We start from the raw sequence: 22,661 nt of genomic DNA on the forward strand, positions 1-22,661 counted from the left end.
CAACTTAGGTGAGAATTTGGCTGAAGCATACTTTTCCATGAATATTGCCTTGTAGATTCCATGTGTAATTTCAGCCTGCGTAGCTGTTCTAGTGCTGTCACTGGGCCTGTAACCGCGGCCTTGTTGAAAATGTACTACTCACAGTTGAACTGTTGAAGCACCACTCCATCCTAGCCATTGTGAAGGACCGGTACCTTTTTTTGCCTTTGTGGTATGTCCTTTACTGCAGTGGCTACAAGCAATGCAGTAAAGCACCCTTATCAGAAAACTTGATGGTGGTGGTGTTCGTGTGTTTTATGTACTGATGAAGGTACACATTCACCAAACAGTTGCGAATATATGAACCCATGATAAATGCTCAGTTGATGTGGCTCATAAATAGCAGGTTTAGGTAAATAAACACTTCTGGGAAATAATCAGGAGCTTTTGGTAAGCCTGGTGACACATTATGAGGGAATACAACTGGATATACATTGTCTAAGATTAGTAAAATACCTTCCAGAGCTTTCAGTAAACCTGGCAGGTAGACTATTTTATGAATGTGGTTCAGCATTTTCAGTCTTTATTTTCCAAAATTTGACGTACTTCTTTCAGTTTTTACTACCACCTCAAGGTGCATTTCTTACTTAAAATTTTCAGGAAATAATTTTTTTCAGATGAAGTTTCACTAGCTTTTTTCAGTGGACAACTTCTTGCATAGAGCATGACAATTTTTCTAGTGATTATCTGATTCAGTAATGTTGTTCACATTGAAACATGTTATATGATTGCAGATCTTGGTGTTCAACACTTCAATTGTATCCTACAGGAAGAATAAGAAAATTTTAGAGAAGGAGTCTAAGATGGGCACATCGCCATACAGTGATGTGACTATGCAGAAATGGAAAGGGAGTGCATTGTAGATTCAGACACTAATAAAACAAAATTTCGTTCATAACATAATGCTTTTACAGAGCTACAAGAAATAATATGGTAAGAAAATTGCTAGGTAGGTACAACAGGGTTTTATGTACAATTGCAGAAAAGGAACAAAGCTTTGAACATAAAATGGATCAAAGATAACTGAGCCCTAATTTCTTCTGTGTTACTCAGCCATGCCTCAGTGAACTATTTCATTGCTTGGGAGGCAGGCTGACCTTATCCTCACCAACCTCCTTGCATCAAGGCAGCAGCTGTGCAACCCTCTGATTGCCGTCTTAGCTCTCTGTAAATTTGAGTTTACTGACAATTTTTGGTTAAAAGCGTAATCCGGAAAAAGAAAACTTGGTTTTGATTTTTTTTTCTTGGTGGAGGTTGAGAGAAAAGGGGTTTAACCGAAAATGCTGAATACGAAAAAGCACATCAGATATCCATTGCCTGAAAAGGGCTGAGTATGTTTCACACCAGGGAGCGGCACCACCTGTCAGCCATGGAGGTAGTCAATCCAAAATGACCCACGAGAACCAATTTCATTCAGGTTGATAAGCAGTAAATGGATTCTACTCCATGGAACGTTTAAGCATGCTTAACTGGGGGAATACACCGGTAAAGGCCAAAGTGTGCGTCAAAGAATTAGAAGCATAGTACAGCAAAACAAGGGGTAAGTTCAGCTTGCCATATTTCTTGTCAAGCGTTCCACTTGCTTGTGTTTCTGCAGGCATATTACGAGAAATTTGATGGCTTCGTTGTGCTGCACGGAACCGACACGATGGCTTACACAGCCTCGGCCCTGTCCTTCATGCTTGAGAACCTGGGCAAGTCTGTCATCATCACGGGTTCACAGGTATGCAACTGTCGCACCTGATAGATGCAGTGTGACTCACTGGAACTTGGAGCAATTCAGAGCCCACCAAGGGGTCTGAGCATTTTTTTAATGAACAAGCGGCGACGTGTGGAATGTGCCCTCTTCATGATGGGTACCAAATGTTGTGGTGCTGCAGGCTGTGGCGAGCCTCCAAAGTAAAAAGAAGAAGCATGAGCTCTCTTCAATGTCATTACATTCAAGTGCAACTGCATATGGCATATATACTATGTGTCTGAAGCAGCAAGCAGGCATAGTAGTTTGGATAAGGCTGAGTTGGAATTTGCATCATATTTGGCGAAACTGTCCTTTTTTTTTTGACATGATAGAAGGTGACATTGTTATAATTGGCACTATTCCTTGGCTCTTGGACAGGCGGTACATATAGCATTCAGCTACATTATCACATACAAGTCAAAATGATAGCATAACATTACAAAGAAACTCTCAGAACAATAATTCCCAAAACAGCATCAAACAACATAGTGCCATTAAAAAGAAACAATCAAGTAGCAATGCACACTGCAATAATATCACATAAACACAGTGACAGTACAAATAAAGAACACTCTTATAAATTAAACTTCTTTTTACATGTGTTAATACCGTCCAACACTGCCTTTGTAGTAATGGTGGGACTTCTTACAAAATATAGATTTTGCGAGCAGTTTCTGATGCACCCATTCACATTTTGCATACAAAATTTTGTATTGAGCCTTCCTTGCAAATATTTTTTAAGCTAATTATACTGCAAATATTTTTTATGTGATACAAAATCTTGCTGTAGTTGGCCTTTAATATTGTTAGTATTGAAATTTGGACTGATCAGTGGCACTCGCTGTTGTATTGAATTGTCACTTCATTTTTCCCTCTTCCTTTCCCCGTATTTCCCAAACCGTTCACCTTAGCTGTAGAGTAGCAGGCCAGAGGCATGTTCTTCCTGTCGTTGAGCTTTTCTCTCTCTGACTGACAGAACCTGTTGTACTTTAATGGCACAGACATGGCGCTCTACATAATTATGTTCCACTGACAGAAAAGGTTCCTTGTGCTTAAAAGTTGATGTAATTGTGGTTATCTCTTGCCAAGCTCTCCAATGATCATGCATGTTTCAAACCTGTGCCAAGGCTTCTCGTAGCACACTTGCAGTCTGTGCTTATCTTTGTTACCTATGCTTTCATCATGGCCACATGTGAGGGGCTCATGGCAGCCAAAATTGTTGAGAATAGTGGCAACTGGGCTCGTGTGCAAGCACAGTTGATAAGAATTGCATGCCAATCTATTTCTGTGCAAGTTTTTCATGTATTCTGAACAAATCTCACCATGTGTGTTTTGTTGGAGCAACTATCTGTTGCCATTGTCCGATTCATTAGCTGCGTTTTTTTGGCTCTTTCCAACTTTACTTTTAGGCTAAGCTTTCCAGTGCTGTTTGGCATGCAGCTTCAGAGTAACTTGCAACAAGGACTGTGTGTTAGTTTCATATGCAGTTGCAGAATAATTTGAGACAGAAAAAAGGTCACAATGACATGATAGCTATTTGAAGCAGTTCATGATCTCTGCATATTTTTGATAAAACTGACAGCTGAGTGTGAGATGGCTGTGCTAGTTGTGGCGCAGCTGTAGCTGAAACACATTCTTTAACCTTGTTTGTCATTTCAAAGCACCTGAGCATAGTCTGACATTCCACAATTTAAATTTTTTCTCTCTGGTGAGCTTGATTAAAAGTAGTCTGTGGAGCAAGGACTTGGATGTTGTGACATACGAAGCCCCCCCCCCCCCCCCCCCCCCCGCTCCATTAAAACAGCCTATCTGTTTTTGTGGCATTCACTGTTGCACAATGGACTGGCCTGCTGCAACTTGTTTTCCTTCGGCATACATCTTGGAAAACAGATGGCAGGCTGAAAATTAGATGTCATGGCTTGCAAGTTTCTAAGCTGAAATTTGTCCCTCTGTAAACTTGTTCATTGCCATGCGATCCCTTTGCCTGAATGAATTAGTTGACTCTTTCTCACTCAAATAATGCTTGGTCTTTTAAGGATGTTGTAACTCGTTGAGCAAATATGTGTGTGGTTGATGCTATTTTATTATGCTATATTTTGTATTGAATGAGGTTACTGGGCACATAGGCTATTGGTCAAACAATTTTTACCTGTTTCTTCAGTTGTGTAAGTAAAGCTCATTTTTATTGATCGATTGCTTGATTTATTGATGTATTCTATTAAAATGGTTTGTTTGTAATTTTATTGTTTGTGGTGTTTTTCAGAGTGATAATTCTCTTAAAAATAAGTACTGGCCTGACCTTTCTGACCTGTCATTCCTTTTTGTGCATGCTAAGTGATCACCATCTAAACCTCCAGGGAAGCCAAGTTTCAGAAATGTCCTGAACAGTGCACTGGTTTCCGTGAACCAGTTTCGGTGCACCACAGTGCACTCTGTTTCTGCGATCGCGAGCTCAGGCAGAAGAAATTAATGAATGAATTAATTTATTTTAATACCTTCAGAGCCTGGTAAAGGGTTGTAGAAGGGAGTGGGGACATCAAATACTGCAAACACGAATACAAATATTAGTTAGTCAACACAGCCAGTTCGGTGAGTTGGTTTAGCATTGCAAGCGTACAAATGCGTCCAAGGCATGAAAGGAAAGGCAAGAGACACATGTAGTGCATGTGCTGTGTGTGCCGTGTCGTTTCTTTCATTGTCCCTTAGGTGTGCACTTACACGCTTACAAATATCAGGCCGCTCTTCTAGCGCATATTTAAGGTCACTTGGATCTGTTATAGAAGCAGTGGAATTGAAAAAGTGGCTCCACTCATTATGTGTTTGAGGGATAAAAGTGTTGGCTTGTGTGGCAGTGAGGAACAGACACTTTGTGGCGAGAGTTGGCGCGAGATGATATGAATGAAGGATGGGAAAGTAACTGTTCCTTAAGGTGAGTATTGTGGTAATAAATGTTACGAAATAAAGCGAGACGTGAAGAAAGCAATGGGAGGCATAACGCTGCTTTCATTGACGAGACGCTGGAAAGACAGCAGCACTAGTTGGAGAAGCTGAAATGTGCACCACAATTCCGGGCAGCTTCAGTGTGACTAATGAGACTTCAAATGAATTGATCTCACACAGCAGATGCATATTCTGGTTTGGAATGAACAAAAGTTTTATAAAGGGAGAGCTAAAGAAAAAAAGAAAAGGGCTATTGAAAAGTAATGCCTTAGGTATGCAAGTGTGTGGTTAGTATTATTAACAGAACATAATTAAGGTGAAGCTGCCAAGAAAGGTTGGGGTTAATGCGCAGTGCCCTTGATTATTTTTTCACAAGCAACACTGTCATGCCTAGCCTTGTAGCTACACAACGTCAGTGAATTTTGCTGTTTCAAGATGTTGCGATAATATTGATGCTAGATTTGGTCTTTCGAGGCAACTCTAGCATCAGATCAAAATACCCTCTAATGGCATATTTAAGTGGTCATTTCAGAGTGCTGTGACGGCGCTGCAATGTTTTTAAACTTCTTAAGTTTTTATTTACAAAATACTACAGGCCAATGCGTGGCACAGGAAAGAGTGGATTATTGTTTATACAGTTGTGATATGCAATATATGACTTTCAAAGAAAAAGAAATATACAGTGTGCAGTACAGTAAAGAAGTACAGTGTGCAATGCAGGAGACTGAACATTGCAATATAAGCAAAGATAACTTTTTCGCAGAAAGAAGAAAATATGAATAGTATAAGGAACCTATGAACTAATCAAGCCATACCCAATTTAACACAGTGAGAGCATGAGCCCTATTCATTGTTTTACACACAGGCCCACATGCACAAAAATAGATATTTGCTACAAGTCCATTGTATTTGCTTAGTCCATTGAAAATAGTACATTATCAGAAATGATAAGCATTGACAAGCAGGGCGTTCCATTCAGTAATCTTGTCGGGGTGATGATGCCTAGTTGGTCTAACTGATAGCGACTGGAGATAGGGCAAAGGATTAAACTGAGTAACGTTTCCATAGGCGGAAAATAAATTTTAGGCGCGCTTGCTTTCTTCAAGCTTCAAGGGTGGCATTATTATTTTGATTCATCAAGTGAGATAGGGAATTGTGACGTCTGTTGATGTGCTCCAGTTTTGTCAATGCCCTTTTTTGTGAATGGGTCCCGGATGATACAGGCATATTCCAGTCTCGACCTTACCAACATTTTAAATGCTAATAGTTTCACAGATGAAGACAAGTGTTTAAGCTAGTGCCTTAACAGGCCTAGTTTACGTCGAGCAGACCCACAGACATTGTTGATGTGTTGTTACCAGCTGTACCAGTTGTGTGTGACACCAAAATATTTTTTTTATTATTATGGGGTTTTACGTGCCAAAACCACTTTCCGTATATGAAGCACGCCGTAGTGGAGGACTCCAGAAATTTTGACCACCTGGGGTTCTTTAACGTGCACCTAAATCTAAGTACACGGGTGTTTTCGCATTTCGCCCCCATCGAAATGCAGCCGCCATGGCTGGGATTCGATCCCGCGACCTCGTGCTCAGCAGCCCAACACCATAGCCACTGAGCAACCACTGTGGGTAAAAAAAAAATATTTTAAAATGACTGTTTTGGTAATTGTGCATTTCTTAATGGTGTATTGCTGTTGCTATGTGCATAAACTCAGTTCTTTCCTCATTAAGTTTCATTTACCATGTATTGCAGCAGTCAGAAATTGCACTGAAATTTTTATTGATAGTTATTTGGTCATCAGCATTGTTAATCACTCTGTAGAGTAAGCAGTAATTCGCAAACATACCAACACTGTCGTTGGTGTGTGCATTCAAGTCATTAACATACACCAGAAAAACTAAAGGTCTGAGCACGCTCTCTCGCAGCACTCCTCTGAGTCCACGGGGATGCGCACCCTGGGCCCTCGACGACATCGACGACTTGCGTGCACATGCTTAAGATATCCATTTTGCCAGGTTGGGTTTTGTTATTAAATCAGAATGAGGGACCCTGTTAAAGGGTTTACTAAAATCAAGGAATATATCATCAATCTGGCCGGCTTTATCAAGAACTGAGGCAAAGGCATGAACGGTACAGAGACGCTGAGTAGTTGTGGACAATTCCTTGTGAAAGCCGTGTTGAAATGAGGACAGAATGTTGTTTTTCAATAAATTCTTCCATTGAAACGACATGCCACAGAAGCTTGCACAGCGTACGCGCAAGTCACGACAATCTAGTACATGTGACATGCCATTTTGATGGAACAGTGCCACAAGAAATGGATGTGCAAAAATTACGAGAAAACGGGACGGCCACTTGGCATATCGACGAAGCAAAACATTGGAATATTGTCAGGATCATTTGCATTTTTTTCATGCCAGATTTAAAAGCACAGAAAATGCGCCCTTCTGCATTAAAAAACTAGTACCAACATTTTCTGCATTGTTGGCAACATTTGGAGAGCGCTGATTTGATTCAATGAAGCTCAAGTAAAAATGGTGATTAAACTCGAAAGTATGTTGTTGCTTTATGAATTATTTGTTCATCAAATTTCAAGTGTTCAATTGTTTGGCAATTATTTGTGTTCAAGTGGTGCCAAAATTTTCAGGGTCATTCTTAAGAAACTGTGTGTATGGGAACATTAAAACTGCCTTCGCACTCTAATTTTTTCAGTGAGTGTTTGTTGTAGCTCTTGCAAAGTTGCATCAAATTTTTTATGTTTTCAGTGTCTTTTTACTTTCTGATTAAGGTGAATTATGTCCCGATTGATCCAAGGTTTTCTTGATGAACTGTTTTTGTCTTGTTGGCATGAAATTATGAATGCAAAAGTGGCAAATGGATTTAGACTTCAAACAGAGATAGTTAATATCATCGCCAGAGAAGTCCTCCAGTGCTAGTTCAAAATAATCGAGAACGAACTTGTCATTGGAAAAACTTTTGATGCATTACATTTTTTAATCACAACATGGTTCGAGCGGTATATTCAACAAGTTCATGTAAATGTAGCCACTAAGTGTTATTGTTTACTGCTAGCATAAGCAGGCTCAATTCATGATAAGGAAGCAGAATTATGGCTTCCATACCTGGTTGTTCTCACAATTCAGCTGTAAAGCTGTTTTTTGCCACCTTCTTGCACGGCCAGAACGCTCTCAAACGGCCACCGCCTCGCAAAGTGCAATAGTAGCTGCATGTACGAGCAGCGTGTGGAAGAGTTTCTACGATTTTGAAAATATGTGTGTATCGGTACTCCTGGCACAGAGTGCGTTTCCCTTGTACTTTCAAAAAATACCTTGCAAATTTGGTAAGGTAGGTCAAACTGTTCTGGGAGGACTTGTGGCTATTTAACAGAGCAGACCAATAGGGCGGTGATACCATGTGGCTTCCATCCAAGCATAAATTGTTTGAGCAGTGTGCTTAGATTGGGCTCCTCCTGGATTTCGCCAGATTCCCATCTTTGAGCCGAGGAGTGATGGACGGGAGAACTTGCTCAACTCACTCATCATAGCCGGAAACTATGTCATTCCTGAGGTGAGGGTTCTTCCTTTTGCTTCATGTTCTCTGCTGCCTTAACTCTTTGAAGCATGGTCGTTAACACGGCTAACTTCTATTCCAAAACACCTTTTCTTATTGCCTCATGGTGTCTTTGTTTCGTTGCCATCAATGTATACTATTCTAGACCTTATTTCCCCGGATATAAGAAACCAGTAAATCTGTAGCGTTGCCTCTAGAAATTGTGGCTAGTATATTTCTTGCGAGCTTGGCAACTGTTGAATCATTAAATCATTGATTGATTGTGTATCTGAGTGGTCAAGATATAGTGGAAGATGCTAAAGAAGGAATGAATGATCATGTAGAACATGCACCTTGAATGTGCACAAGTTAGCATGCAAAGTTACAATTTGTGTGCCTGTCAATTTTCTCTCCTTCGTAGCTCCTGTCCTAAATTTTGATAAAACTAAAATGCAGCTTTTTGTTGAAGAAACTGTACAAACTGTTTTTCCATGCTTATCAAGCCAATGTCTTGCTCGCTTCACGCTTGCTTGACAGTGAAGCGCGCAGACAGCCACATCACTCACGGCCAAGGGTGTGGCAGTTGCACTGGCACTGTGGGTTTTCCGGGTGAAATTGCCTGGACGTCATCACAGTGCAGAATTCAGCGGCATCAGCTTTCATGTCTGGAACCAGTGATAACCTCTCCTTATGCAATAGGATCAATTGTCTGGCTGTGTAAGTTTAGAATTGCTTGTAAAATTACTACCTCAAGTCATCTTAAAATGCACACCTCAGTTGGTAAAAGCAATCCCAAGGAAATTGCCTAATTATTGCATGTTCTCTATATCTAAAGAAATTCAAATGTATTTTCTGGAATAACCTACATAGTTGACGAGATCGCTGGCCCTGCTTCTTCATCTCGAAGAGTTGAATTGTTTTCAATTCTGTCACTTCGTGCTTTTACTTTTCTTTTTCCGGCTGGCTAAATTTGCATCGTCTTCAAGAGCAAACTTGGTAATTCCTCTCTTGACATTCATGTATCTCGTGCATTTGTCACCATTCACATTTAGCCTCCATACCACCACAGTGCTTGAAATAAATGGATTCGAGCAGTTCATTAATTTTCTGTATGTGTGGTTGAACGGCAAAATTTTCTTATGAAATTAGAATATTTTTGTTGGATGGGTTTCAAGTATAAGATCAAATGCAGAATGTTTCTTCCCCCTCTAAATGTGAAAAATGAAAATAAAGTAACTGAAGGAGAAGTGTGGCTAAAAAAATATTCACTTTGCTAGATAATATGTATAGGTAGTGTTGTCTGGAAGTCTGTTCACACGGGGTAACTTGCAAATGAGCAATAAGTGAAAGGTTATGGCAGCTCTTGGTTGGGCTTGCATACGGGAGGGACTCTTGACGTTTAACTGGTCCCCAGCCACTGCTCAGTGACTAGTGCTCTGTGGCTGACCACAAGATCATGGGTTCGGTTCTTGATGGCCTCCTGCTGATGTAAGTGGAATGCAAAAACCCTTGTGTAGTTACATTTAGGTGCACGCTAAACAACCCCAGGTGGTCAGAATGAATCATCCTTTATTAGGGGTGTGCTAATAGTAATCTTTTAGACTAAATCGAATACGAATCAAATAGTGCCAGAAGCGAATTGAACTGAATACAAAATAATTTTCTAATACTTTCCAGCTAATGAACATCTGTTCTTGCCATTAATATAAAACGATCTTGACATTTGAGTATACATACTCACAACGTTATAGCAAGTTTATATCATTACATTGCACATTATACAGGGTGTCCCACATAACTTGAGCCAAGAATTTAAAAATGAAAGGCGCGTCGGAAGCAAATTGAACTGAACGCATACTATTCGCAATAGCCTATAGTAACTCAGACAATTTTTTGGTTTACCAATACATAACTCACTAATTAAGTTTGATTACCCAGCTGTTTAATTATTGGCTGAGGACTCCAAGTATGATATGCAGATTTGTAGAGCACCTTCAGAAACTACCAAGCATTGCACGAGGCTGTGGTCACAGCTCATGCATTCAGCCTTATTTCGCAGCAGACGTAGGTACTCCCGCATCTGCACTATAGTTGGTACTTCACGTGGCTCTTCGTCTGCCGGCTCTTCATCCTCGTCGGGGCCATCAACAGTGCCAATTAGTATCTCCGCATCCGTTGCTGGGGTGACCACGGGAGCGACAGTGTCAGCCAACGCGAATGTCTCGAAGTCACCTTCTACCTCTTGGCCAGCAATGTTATGAAAAGCCTTGTACAGGTTGCTGCGAGTTTGGTCATCGCCAGGCTGGTCATTGTCAAGGTCGCTGACGGCGGTGTGGGAAAAGCCGCCATGCTCAAAGCAGTTGGCGGCCTTCGAAGGCGCGAGTTCTTTCCACGAAAAGTTCAGCATATGCATCGCACGAAGCAAATCAATGTTGTACCTTTTGCTGGCGTCATATGCGGTGAGCATGTGCTGCAAAAGAGCTTTGTAGTGCAACTTCCGGGTGGTCTCAATGATGCCCTGATCCATCGGTTGCAGTACTGTGGTTGTGTTTGCAGGCAAAAATTACACTGCGATCGCCTTGAGGTTGTCGATCTCCCCGTGGCACAGGCAATTGTCAATTACGAATACCACTTGCTGATTCTTTGCATCGAACCGTTTATCCAGAAGGTGCACATAGTCTTCAAAAGTAACAGCAGTCATCCATGCTCACTTGTTACTTCTGTAGATGCATTCCTTGGGAATAGTTGCATTTCGGAAGCACCGCGGCTTCTTCGCCTTCCCCAGTATCAGCAAGGGAAGCTTGTCATCGCCTTTTGCATTGGCGCCAAACAGCACCGCGACATGCTCTTTGCTCTGTTTTCCTCCGGATGAGGATTCGTCAGCGGTAGGGAACGTGCGATTCGGTAGCACCTTCTAGAATAATGCAGCCTCATCTAGGTTGTAGATGTCTTTGTCTTCATACTTTTCAAGTAGAGCTTGGAGCCGATGTTGGCGCCGTACGTCTACGGTGTCACAGTTCACCGATGCACTTTCGCCAACGATCGACTTTGAGGTCATGCCGTGTCTTTTCTTGAACTGCTCAAGCCAGCCATTGTTGCACTTGAAATCTTTATGGCCCATATTGAGGACGAGATCTTCGGCTTTTGTAGGAAGTGCAAGCACATGTATGGGGAGATTCGCACTCCTGTTCTTCAGCCACTGTACAAGAGCGCATTCCACTTCGGAGTATTCGGAATCGCGATTCCTCTTTCTCTATGCTGAGAAGCTCTCTTCAAAGCCATCCAGCACAGCTTCCTCGTTTTTCAATACAGTTGATAATGTAGACGGCGGTATGCCGAATTCCTTCGCGATGTCAGTTTTCTGCTGGCTGCCTTTTTCCAGTTCTTTTATCAGCAGAACTTTCTGCTCCAAAGTCGGACACTTTCACCCGGAGACCGACGGAACCATTTATCACTGTAGACCACAAAAGTACACGTAAGGCACGCCAAACGAAGCACTCCGAATAACCAGGGTGTCTATTAACTGGCAAAACCGGGAATTCTCAGGGATATTGAGTAGTCTGGAAAAACTCAGGGAAAATTAGGTGTAACTTTATTGAAAGGGAACGAAAGTCGCAGTAATGCTGGCTTGAGTAACAGAGAGGAATTGTAACAAATGGTCTTTGACGCCGCGTCGTCAGCTGGAGGAGTTGCCAGAGTACAGTCAACGAGCTACTTTCCAGACGCCAGATAATTCGGACGGCTTCGCGGCCCCACTACGTACCCCATGAGGTCAATTTCTAAGGACGTCTGAAATTTCGGAGGCAAGAACCCTTCGACCGTCAGATTTTCTGGACTTTCTGCCATGACCGCAGGTCCAAAACGGCATTCATAAAAGCCACAACCGCTGTCATTTTGATAACCTCGCCTCCTCGAATCGGCACACTCGCACGCAGACTTGCTGGCAGCCGTAGCCACCACCACGGCAATGCTAGGCTTAGCTGCTTCGAGGTTCGGTATTAAGCTCTTGCTGTTCTGTGCCGTGTTTTTCATTGAAAGAATTTGCCGCTGTCAGCCATGGCACCGACACCACCTTTGTGGTCATTGCGATTGCCTTCGAAATTCGGAAAGCACGGTGCATTGCATAATGCCGGTTCCTGAAAGTCAGCTTCGCCTCATTACAGTAATGTTACAAGTGTCGGAAGAAGCAACTGTCACGGGACACGGTATGCATTCCCTAACTGTACACACATGCACCCGCCATCTCCTGTCACAGTACGAGCACCGATATGCCTAACAAGTGTACTGGCAGGCCTTCAGAGCTTTTTCGGGCGTGCCTGTGGCAATTTGAGCTCTTAAGGGCTGTAAAAGACATGCATTCATTTTTTCGGACGTTTTCGCGGCCCCTAAGGAGTCTGAAAAATCATACGCTGACTGTACAACTGTCCAAGAGGATGCTTAATAGTCCGTGTGGCGAACGCGCTGCTGAAGGAGAACAAGAAGACAAAGGATCTATGCATTGAGAAATGAACGGGAAAGGAAGCATGCCGCCGCTTTTTTTAAGGAGCTTGCACTCTAAAAGCAAAGTGTTGGCTGACGCCGAAATGCAGGTGTCGCTCATCCAAGCAAAACAACTCTTTAAAACAGTGAAACGCAACACTGAGGTGTTGTGCGCGGGCTGAGAGTATGTCAGGGCAGTTGAGGTTGACTTACCAGCTGTTGCGAGAGAATCTCACTTGTGATAAAGTTCGGGCCTCATACCAGTTAGCAAGGTTGGCTTCCCCAAATTTCTAGGCTGGCTTCCCAAAAGTTGTCTTTCTGATTTGTTAACGTAGCTCCTTGCATAAAACATGGCACTTATAATCGGAGGGACATTTCTTTTGCGCATTTTGACACGTTTCGGCACCAGAAATTCTCTTTAGAGCACTGAAGCTTTGCCCATCGAGCGCACCCCATGGAATGCTGTGGCAAAAGTCTGCCCGCGGTCCTTTGGGCACTTTTCTGCATCCGAGAGACCGCGATTTTGTGGCATCGCAAAGCACGAGGAAAACTTAAGTTTCATGTGGATTCTATCACGGGGGACAGAGCGATGCAATTGCGACCGAGATTAACGGTTCGGGCGTGCTGCACTATGGAATTTTACAGCGTTAGTTTGCTCCGCAGTAAACAGCTGGGAGCACTCGGCACTCGCTTGGTAAACGTTACCAGGCGATCATCGGTCATGGGCTTGGTACTTTTGTGGCCTGTTCTGTGCCTGCATGAGACTAATTTGTCGGCGGTATTAATTTGACACTGCATGCGCAGAAGAGTTGCCGCCGCTCGCCACTTCACTCTAAGCAGGCCAAGCTCACCGTGCGCTTCGAGTAATGCAGCTTAATATGCATGTGTTTGTGTCAGGACCGGAAGGAATTCTGAATAAAACGATATTGTCATGAAAAGACAATTGAAGATGTACCCGGCGTTGGTGAAAGTCAATTATTTAAGATGGCGTGCAAAAACTCAAGCCGGTGTCCTCAGCCTCCACTTCTTCAGCGCCCGCCTCTTGCCAAGCGCGCGTTCCAGTCACTTCTTTCTCAGTACTGGCTCGTGACACCTAGCAGCATTATTCCCCCGCCAAAAGAAAAGCATCGACCCGATGCTTACTAAACTAGAAAGTGGAAGTGTGGACGTCGTATGAGATTGGGTTGGCGCCGGCTTAACATGCGAAATACGGTTTGAGGCGAATAACGTGCACTATCTCTGAGTGGTGCTGTCGACGCCGAGGCGATGCGGCACCATTGGTAATGACCTCATAGTTCACTTCACTAACGCGGCGTGTCACTTTGTAGGGTCCAAAGTATCTACTAAGCAGCTTCTCAGACAACCCCTGGTGACGGATTGAAGTCCACACCCAGACTTGGTCACGTGGCTGGTACTTGACTTGCCGATGTCGAAGGTTGTAGCGTCGCGCATCTCTACTCTGCTGCTTCGTGATGTGTATGTGCATGAGTTGACGAGCTTCCTCTGCGTGTTGAGTAAGTTGCTCGGCGTCGAAAGTAAGTGATGCGTCAGTGTCGTGCGGGAGCATAGCGTCTAGTGGGGCCTGGACCTCGCGTCCGTAGACAAGACAGAATGGTGTGAACGGTGTGAATCGTGTGGTTTCCTGGATGGTGGTGTTGTACGCGAATGTGACGTACGGCAGGACTTGATCCCATGTTTTATGCTGGACGTCTACATACATAGACAGCATGTCAGCAATGGTTTTGTTTAGCTGTTCCGTCAGTCCGTTGGTCTGCAGATGATAGTCAATTGCCTTGCGATGCTGCGTGCAGCTCAGCTCGAATATGTCCTCTATCAGTTGGGCTGTAAAGGCAGTTCCTCTGTCGGTGATGACATGTGATGGGGCACCATGTCTGAGGACTATGTGATCGATAAAGAACTGGGCAACTTCGTAGGCCGTGGCACGTTGCACAGCTTTCGTCTCGGCATAGTGTGTTAAATAGTCTGTGGCGACTGTAATCCACTTGTTTCCGCTGGCTGACAAGGGAAAGGTTCCCAGAAGATCCATGCCGATTTGATCAAACGGCGCGCTAGACGGTGCGATGGGTTGGAGTAACCTCCCGGTCTTCAAAGACGGCGATTTCCCGCATTGACACTCACAGCGGCTTTGCACCGAACTCTTCATCATGGTAGAAAGTCTGGGCCAGTAGTACGTCTGGCGTACTCTTGCAAGAGTACGTGAAAATCCCAAGTGTCCAGACGTGGGCTCATCATGGCAGGCTAGGAGAATGCCATCACGGAGGGCGGCACGTACGACCAATAGATTCTCTTTGTCGCTGGCACTCGAATTTTTTTGTAGAGGACACCCTTTCGAAGGCAGATGGTCGAGAGACTGCGAGAATATTTTGAGTAAAGCGATTTCGTTATAATGAGGCATTACTGTACTTGAATGTCCCTGGTGAGTCGCAAATTGTGTCCGGCATTCATTTCAATTTCTCGATTATTCAAACACTGTTCGCAATCAATCAATCAATCAATTTTATTTACCAGAAACAAAAGGAACAGGAGGGACACCTGGGCAAAAAGCTGTCGCAGCAGCTTGACGGAGGCCCAGGGTCCCTTACATGGCAGTAGCACTCACATGATATATACACAGAAGGCTTTATACACAACAAACATTACACATCGCATGGATGCATAAAAAATAACATTTCACACCTTAATGCAATATAATAAAGTGTCACTATAAAGAAACAAAGTAATCACGCAAACCACTTTTATTTAGCGAAGCTGTGTGCTAATATTTGTTTAGTACAGTCGGTATATTATGTGTTAAGGACTGTAGGCTGTAATTGTTTCGAAACCGTGGTACCTTTCATACCTCGGGGTTTCGTATAGTATGTTTTGTGTGAGTGCAGAGTTCTAGCTGAGCAAGGGTTGTAAATTAATTCTTAACATATTCGGATCAGAAGTAAATTGTTTCTAGTAATCTATGTTCGTATAATTTATCTACGCGGTTTAGTCTGTATTTGAGAATTATGTTATCTGTTGGTGAAAGCCGATTAACGTTCTCTATATACCAAACGATTTTCTTTTGAAGTATTACCAGCTTTTGCAAGTTAGATTTAGATGTTGTAGCCCAGACAAGGTAATAGTAATATATACACGATAAGAAGAGACCATAGTATAAAGTATTGCTCTCGTAGGTAGAAATGTGTGGCAACGTGCCATAGCACCGATAACCGCAGAGAGTTTGCCGCAGAGGTGTTTGACATGGGCACCCCAACGTAAATTAGAAGAAAAATATACTCCAAGAATTTTAAAGTCTTCAACCGGTTAAATGCGTTGCCTCTGAAAATAAATAGCATGATTAATGTTAAATGGTTTATTTTTTGCGCGAATATTACAACTTTCGTTTTCTTTGAATTTACTTTAAGCTTACTTGTCTGTGTCCAATCGGACAACTTGCCATAATTTTTTTACATTTTTGCACAAGTTCATTCGCATAAGGACCTGAGACATACTACGTGCAATCATCAGCGTACAAATGAATTGAACCTCACTGTTTATGGTTATGATATCATTTATAAAAACATTAAACAAAAGTGGCCCAAGAATACTTCCTTGAGGCATGCCACATACAATAGGTAAGAGGGACGAGTTAATAGAAATGTACAGACGTCGATGTTTGAGATATAATTTGAGTAATTCTAGTGGTTTCCCGCGAATTCCATACAAACAAAGCTTCCGAATAAGGATCTCTCTGATTGAGGCTGTCAAAAGCTTTACTAAAGTCTATAAAAATGCCGACTGTGTAGTAGTTATTTCCAAAGCTTTGCAAAACGTATTCTTGCAGCGTAAGAAGAGCCATTTCTGTGGACCTGTCTTTCCGAAATCCGTATTCTGAATCAGTAAGCACACTCTTTTTATTGAGAAATTCCATCATTCGAGCAAAAATAAGCTTTTCCATTCCTTTTGAAAAAAATTGGGAGCACCGATATTGGTTGATAGTTAGACACAGTATTTCGATCACCACCTTTGTAAATAACTGAAACTCGCGTGTTTCATTGCATCTGAAAAAACTGCAGTCTCTAAAATTAAGTTGTAAATGTGCACAAGCGGAAGTACAATAAATCGTAAAACATGTTTTATAGGTTTACTCTGCAAATTGTTTGCATCTAAAGCTTTACGGTTTTTCGGCCCCATGTACACACTGTGTACTTCATATTCCTCAGCAGGCACAAAGAATGCGCTTTCGCAAACAGCATCGCTATGACAAGCTACCCCTATGCTATCATTGCCTTCAGGGATATCACTTTGTGCAGTTACGAAGTGGTGATTAAAGTAATCGGAAAGCGCTGTGCCTGTTATCTCACATGAGCCCAGCTTCATCGATGTAAGGTGCGTATCGTCCTTGCGGCGACCTAGAACAAGATGAATCGTTTGCCACGCAATCTCTGGGCGTTATCTAGAAACATTTGCAAATAAGTCCTCATAGTATGCCACCTTTGCCTTTCTTAGTTCAGCATTTAGCCTGTTTCTAAATTTTTTGAGTGTTTGTAACGTTAATTCACACCGCGTGCGCAAGACGGAATGATAAAGATTATTTTTTGTTTTGATCATTTTTGCAAGCTCTTGGGTAACCCAAGGCTTTCCAACTTTTTTGGAATGTTTAGCTGTCCTCATTGGAAAATTGCTGGCGTACATATGGGTAAAAGTTCGAATAAATTCATTATATGCCTCACTTGCGTCTGTTTTGTTCAAAACATGTAACCATTTGTGATTTATAACGCCATTCTTGAACTGCTCTAAACTTGCTTGTGTTATACGCTGATAAGTAATTTGTTGACAGGCATCAGCTGTTTTCTTAGAGTCATCAGTGTAGATTAAAAATATAGGACAGTGGTTGCTTATGTCAGACACCAATGTGCCTGTATTGCATTCAGTAGTAGAAATATCAACAATGAGTAAGTCAAGTAAAGAAGATGTACGACTTGTAATGCGTGTTGGTGGGGTGATTGTATTTACAAAACCTGCAGACTGGAGGCACGTGTTCAGCTGGAAGGATGAGTTACTCTGTTGAAGTACATCTATATTAAGATCGCCGCCACACACAAGCTTCAAATTGTTCATGCTTACATAATCTAGGAATGGTTCAAAAAAATCTAGAAAAGTGACAACATTGCCGCTCGGTGGGTGAAACACCAGAAATATTATCCTGTTTTTACTCTTTACAGAGAGTATTTTGTAGTCATCTGTTACTATCGTATAGTTTGGTACTAATTCATATTTTGCATAGCTTTCAACAAAAAGTGCAACACCATCACCTTTTTTGCTGGGCCGATTAATAAAAAAGCGGTGATAACCTTGTAAAGTCAGCATAGCACAGTTACTGTAGTACCATGTTTCCGATATTATGATCACATTAAATTTAAAAGTAAATTGCGCCAAAAAATGGATGATATCATCACTCTTGTTGCATGCTGAGCGCGCATTAAGATGCAAAACAGCCGTGGCCAATGCATCCTGCTCAGCAATGAGATGCGGGAAAGCAAGCTCTTGATAAGCCATTTTGACGATGGTGAGCAGCCAAAGTTGCATGGCACACAAATTCGCGCTGCTCCCTCACTTTACATCTGTGCCTGCCCCGACGTTATCTTCTCGACGTCACTTTCATTTCTTATCTGGAAAATGGGCGTGTAGTCAGTTTGTCTTGCAAAAATTTTGCCATTAAACGACCACACTGATTTCCAGTGATGCGTGTGTTTTCTTTTCACGGCCATCGCGAGAAGCTTTTTGAGGGCAGGGCAAAGGTGTTCATTCACATACACCAAAGAAGAGCCTTCCAACCCAAGATCTGTGTTTGTGAGACGTTATTTTTCTGGCTTTGCGGAAAACGCTATCCCGCTTTGCGCAACTCTTGAACTGGACGAATATATTTGTCTGATCACTACTGCGTGTAGGTACACGATGGCACGTTTCAATGTCCGATACAGCGATTGGTTCATTGATCGTAGAACCAAGTTTGAAAAGTAGGTCACTCAAGCACTCATTCTCAGTCTTCACTGCACCCTTTAACATTAGTTACATTAACACCTTAGGCGTCCTCTAGTATTGATCTATCACTTTAAACTGACTTCATATTTGCCTTTAGTGTCCCTTTAAAAGCACAAATGGAGCATTAGCAGCACATTATTCCCATGTATACTAAGCGGTGTGTGTGCCAGTGAAGGCGGCTTAGCTGGTATATTAGTCTGGGTGACATGGTGTGCTTCACTATGTAATTTCTAATCTTTTATGCCCGTACTCCGGTCACAGGGGTGAAATTTATCTCCATTTTGCTCAAATTTTCTGCTGAATAGCAAATAGTTGGCAATTTATTAAATGCTAGTTGGTTATTTGAAATACTTGATAACTATTTGGAAAAGATTTTTATTCTTGAATGCCAAGTATTTGATTCGAAGACCAAATCAAATAAAAGAATATTTTGTTGTTTGAGAATCTCTAATATTTGCACACCCCTATCTCTGATAGGTGTGAGTTGCTTTTGGACAATAAACCTTGTAATTTATTTGATTTACGTAATTTTTCTTCCATCACTCACTGCATGGTCCTTAGCTTTCTTTAAAGCTGTCATGTCACGTTTCGTGTATACATTGTTCCAGGTCGCATTGATGTTCAATAATAAGCTCTTCCGTGGCAACCGGACAAGTAAGACCAGCATCAATGAGCTAGACGCTTTCTCTTCCCCCAACATGCCTCCCCTGGCCACCATTGGTGTCAAGATCAAAGGTATGAGTGCGGTTCACAATACGTTTACAATTAGAGCATGTTATAAATGCACTGTTATTTGTCAAGCAGTTATTTTGTCTCTGCATCCTATTTGCCTGCCTAAATTACAATGATTAACTGGAGCTGAGCAACAAATCAAGCTTATATTGGTATAGCAAAAGCTCGTTAATTCGAATTGTACAGGGACGCTACCAAATTTCGAATTATACAAAATCTGAACTAACGAAAGTCAGAAAAGAATAGCTCGGTTAAGGCATGTATATAGTCCGACGAGGCGTCGGACTATATACGCGAGTATGTCACGTTGGTGTGAACAACAACGTCTATACCTCGAACGTCTATACTGCTGCAGCCAGCGTAACAGGACGCGGCCAACGTGGCCTGACGTGCCCTGTGTCGACATGGCTCTTGCTCCATCCGCGCGTTCGTCGCGCTGACTGGTGCAGAGAAAAAAAATTTCTCAGTTTTGCCTGAAAAGTGAAGCATCAATTGCGATAGTGAATTAGTTGATAGCTATACAAAGTAAAAATAGTAGTTTTATCGGCCTTATAAACTTGTAAACATTCGCTTACTAACTAAATAACAAGTATGGTGTCACGTCCACACAGGTGAACATGAACACATCTCACTCTATGACCGCGGAAACTCATTCAAAAATGCTGGAGTGAGGAATCCCAATAGTAGCAGCAAGCCATTTGATCTTCATGCAGCTCTCGCTTAATGCGAATAAAACATAGAAAGTACATTGCATATGAAGATACCGGCACTATGCGCACTCTGCAAGCATCGCAGATCATTTTAAAGATGGCTGCGCACTGTGGCCATGTCGCTTTCAAGATACAGCGCCGCATCGTCGTAACCAGCAGCTGCCGGAGAAAAACGTCTCCCCTGTTCCTCCGCCTCACCTCCGTGCCTCGCGCGCACTACAGGAGAGGGTACGCGAGATTGAGCCACGTTGGCCAGCTCACCCTCACACGTTTTCTCTCGCACATACAGCATATGGCACATGGCGACGATTTTATCGCCATTGAGCTTTATACGGAACCCCCGGGAGAGAAGCGAACTGCAACAGAGGCGTTGGCCACACCTGGCCAGGCGCAAACGCGTCTCTCTCCAGTCAGGCCTAAACAATAGGCAGCAGATGGAAAAAGCAAAGCTGCACGTCCCGTCCGGCGACACCAGAGTCGCCAACGTGCTCCCGCACACTAGCACTCTCCCCATCCACGATGGCACGGAGTTCAAATTATCGGTGGCAGTGCGGATTTCAGTGTGAATTAGCGGGATGTGTTACATATTGCTTTCAATATATTGCTGGACGGACTGTGGCAGTTACTTCAAATTATCTGAAATTTAGAATTAACGAGTTGTGAATTAACAAGTGTTTACTGTATAGCTGACTTCGTCTTAAACTTCTAGTCTTTCTTTTTTGGCAGCAAAGGATGAACAGTCACTAAAGGGAATTTATGAAGGCTATACTTCCTTTTTTGTAGTTTTGTGCTCAAGTCGTGGAATTAACATCGGAAAAATTACTACTATTAAAAGCAGATTAAAGTCAAGTAATAATTCAAGCTATGGTTATAAATCAGCTTAAGTCTTGAAACCCTTTGTCTGGACAGGAAAAATTGCTCCCCTCCCCCCATTTTTTTTTTCTGATAAATTACTATGTCTGCTAGAGTTGCTGCAATGAGTTGAGATGTAAGCTCTATCTTCTTTTGCTCGTCTTTAGCTATTCTTCCTTAACCATCACCAGCTCTATGACTTGCACCCAAATCAGCCTTATCACTGCTGGTGAACCTCAGTTGGCAAAAATAATTGTTTATTGTTGGCACAAGACAAAAAAAGGGCCGTGCTTCATGTAATTTTATTCTCAAAGTGCATGCAGGCAATAAATGTGATACTATTTAGGAGTTTGGTATTGGCACCTGTGATTAGAAAAATTTGTCCTCTTGAAAGTTTTCTTAAATTTTTGTTTAATTCTGTGGGCGTTGAGTAAATAGATGGACGGTTGGTGTATGTTCTCACAGGAATTTGTGATAGTGAACAGCTTTGTTGTTCTTGTCACATTTACATTGTTACTGCATCCGCAGTTTATATGCCAATGCTTGTACAGTAAAACCTCGTTATAACGAAACTGGATATAACAGGTTGTTATCACTGGCTTTACTCAACAATAAGATATAACAAAAAACATAGACATTTCGCCACCTGTGCGGGTGGGATAGTCAGTACGATGCCACCCGCATAGGTGGCGAAATGTTTGTTTTTGTTATATTTTATTGTTGAGTAAAACCAGTGATAACAACACATAGAAGTACGAGTTCCCCTGGCTTTTGGAACATTTTTTAATGGATATAGTGAATTAATGGATATAGCAAAGCAATTGTGATTCCCCTTGAAATTCCAATAGATGCCCATGTATTGAAAACCTCATTTTAACAAAGGTAAAATTTCCTCGCAATGGGTATAACAAACCTTTTTTAAAGCTCAGCTCTTTGGCACCCGTTCCTGCATTTCACGGTGCCGTCGTGCCTCGCCATAACCAGCTCCATAGCCGGGGCCAGCACACTGCTCTAGCTGCACGAACTCCTGGCGCCATCTCTCGCTCACGGCGCGAGCCTTGCTCTCTGCGCTCCTCCTCCAATGCCACCCACGTGCGGTGGCAATCAGAGCGCCAGCTCGGTGACGGCTGATCTCGATGATGTGCTGCTGCCCAAGCTGAAACGCATAGCCGCCGCCGTTCGCCACTGCATGTACCCCTTTCCCCCCTCCTCTCCTTCATGGTGGCGACTGCGTGAGAGCGCACGGTGTTCTCCGGTTGCCGAAGCCCCGGCTCGGTATCAGTGGATCACGGTGCACGCTTCTCAAGTCGAAACGTAAAGCCACCTTCAGTTGGCTCGCTAGCAGCGTCAGGGGCGTCAGTCAGTTGCTGCCATCTCTTCGCCGCATAACGTTCCTATTTGCCCATGCGCTGCCTCCCACAACCTCCCGATAAGCGACGCAGCTGTGCCAAGCTACGCTCTGTTTACAGCGGCTGGTGCGAAATGTTCCGCACTAGAGGGATTGTCCAAGGTTCACAGACGGTTTATATTATGATATAATCTGTCCGCCTAAATAAGTAGTTTATTCTCAGCCAGTTCTTTCTGAG

General features: G+C 42.7%; 1 protein-coding gene across 4 annotated transcripts in view; it reads left to right on the forward strand.

Moving 5' to 3' along the window:
• LOC126533200 (L-asparaginase) overlaps positions 1-22,661 on the forward strand; it is a 90,130-nt gene that overhangs the window by 10,442 nt on the left and 57,027 nt on the right. For 3 of the 4 annotated variants that reach the window (XM_055071655.2, XM_055071653.2, XM_072289416.1), the window contains 3 exons: positions 1,637-1,762; positions 8,201-8,284; positions 19,390-19,516. In XM_055071655.2, coding sequence (XP_054927630.2) covers positions 1,637-1,762; positions 8,201-8,284; positions 19,390-19,516 — 337 coding nt within the window. The remainder of the gene's footprint in view (positions 1-1,636; positions 1,763-8,200; positions 8,285-19,389; positions 19,517-22,661) is intronic. The other variant, XM_055071654.2, reaches the window with a different exon arrangement.

The sequence above is a fragment of the Dermacentor andersoni genome, chromosome 7 (genome assembly GCF_023375885.2).
Source record: "Dermacentor andersoni chromosome 7, qqDerAnde1_hic_scaffold, whole genome shotgun sequence".
Lineage (NCBI taxonomy): Eukaryota > Metazoa > Arthropoda > Arachnida > Ixodida > Ixodidae > Dermacentor > Dermacentor andersoni.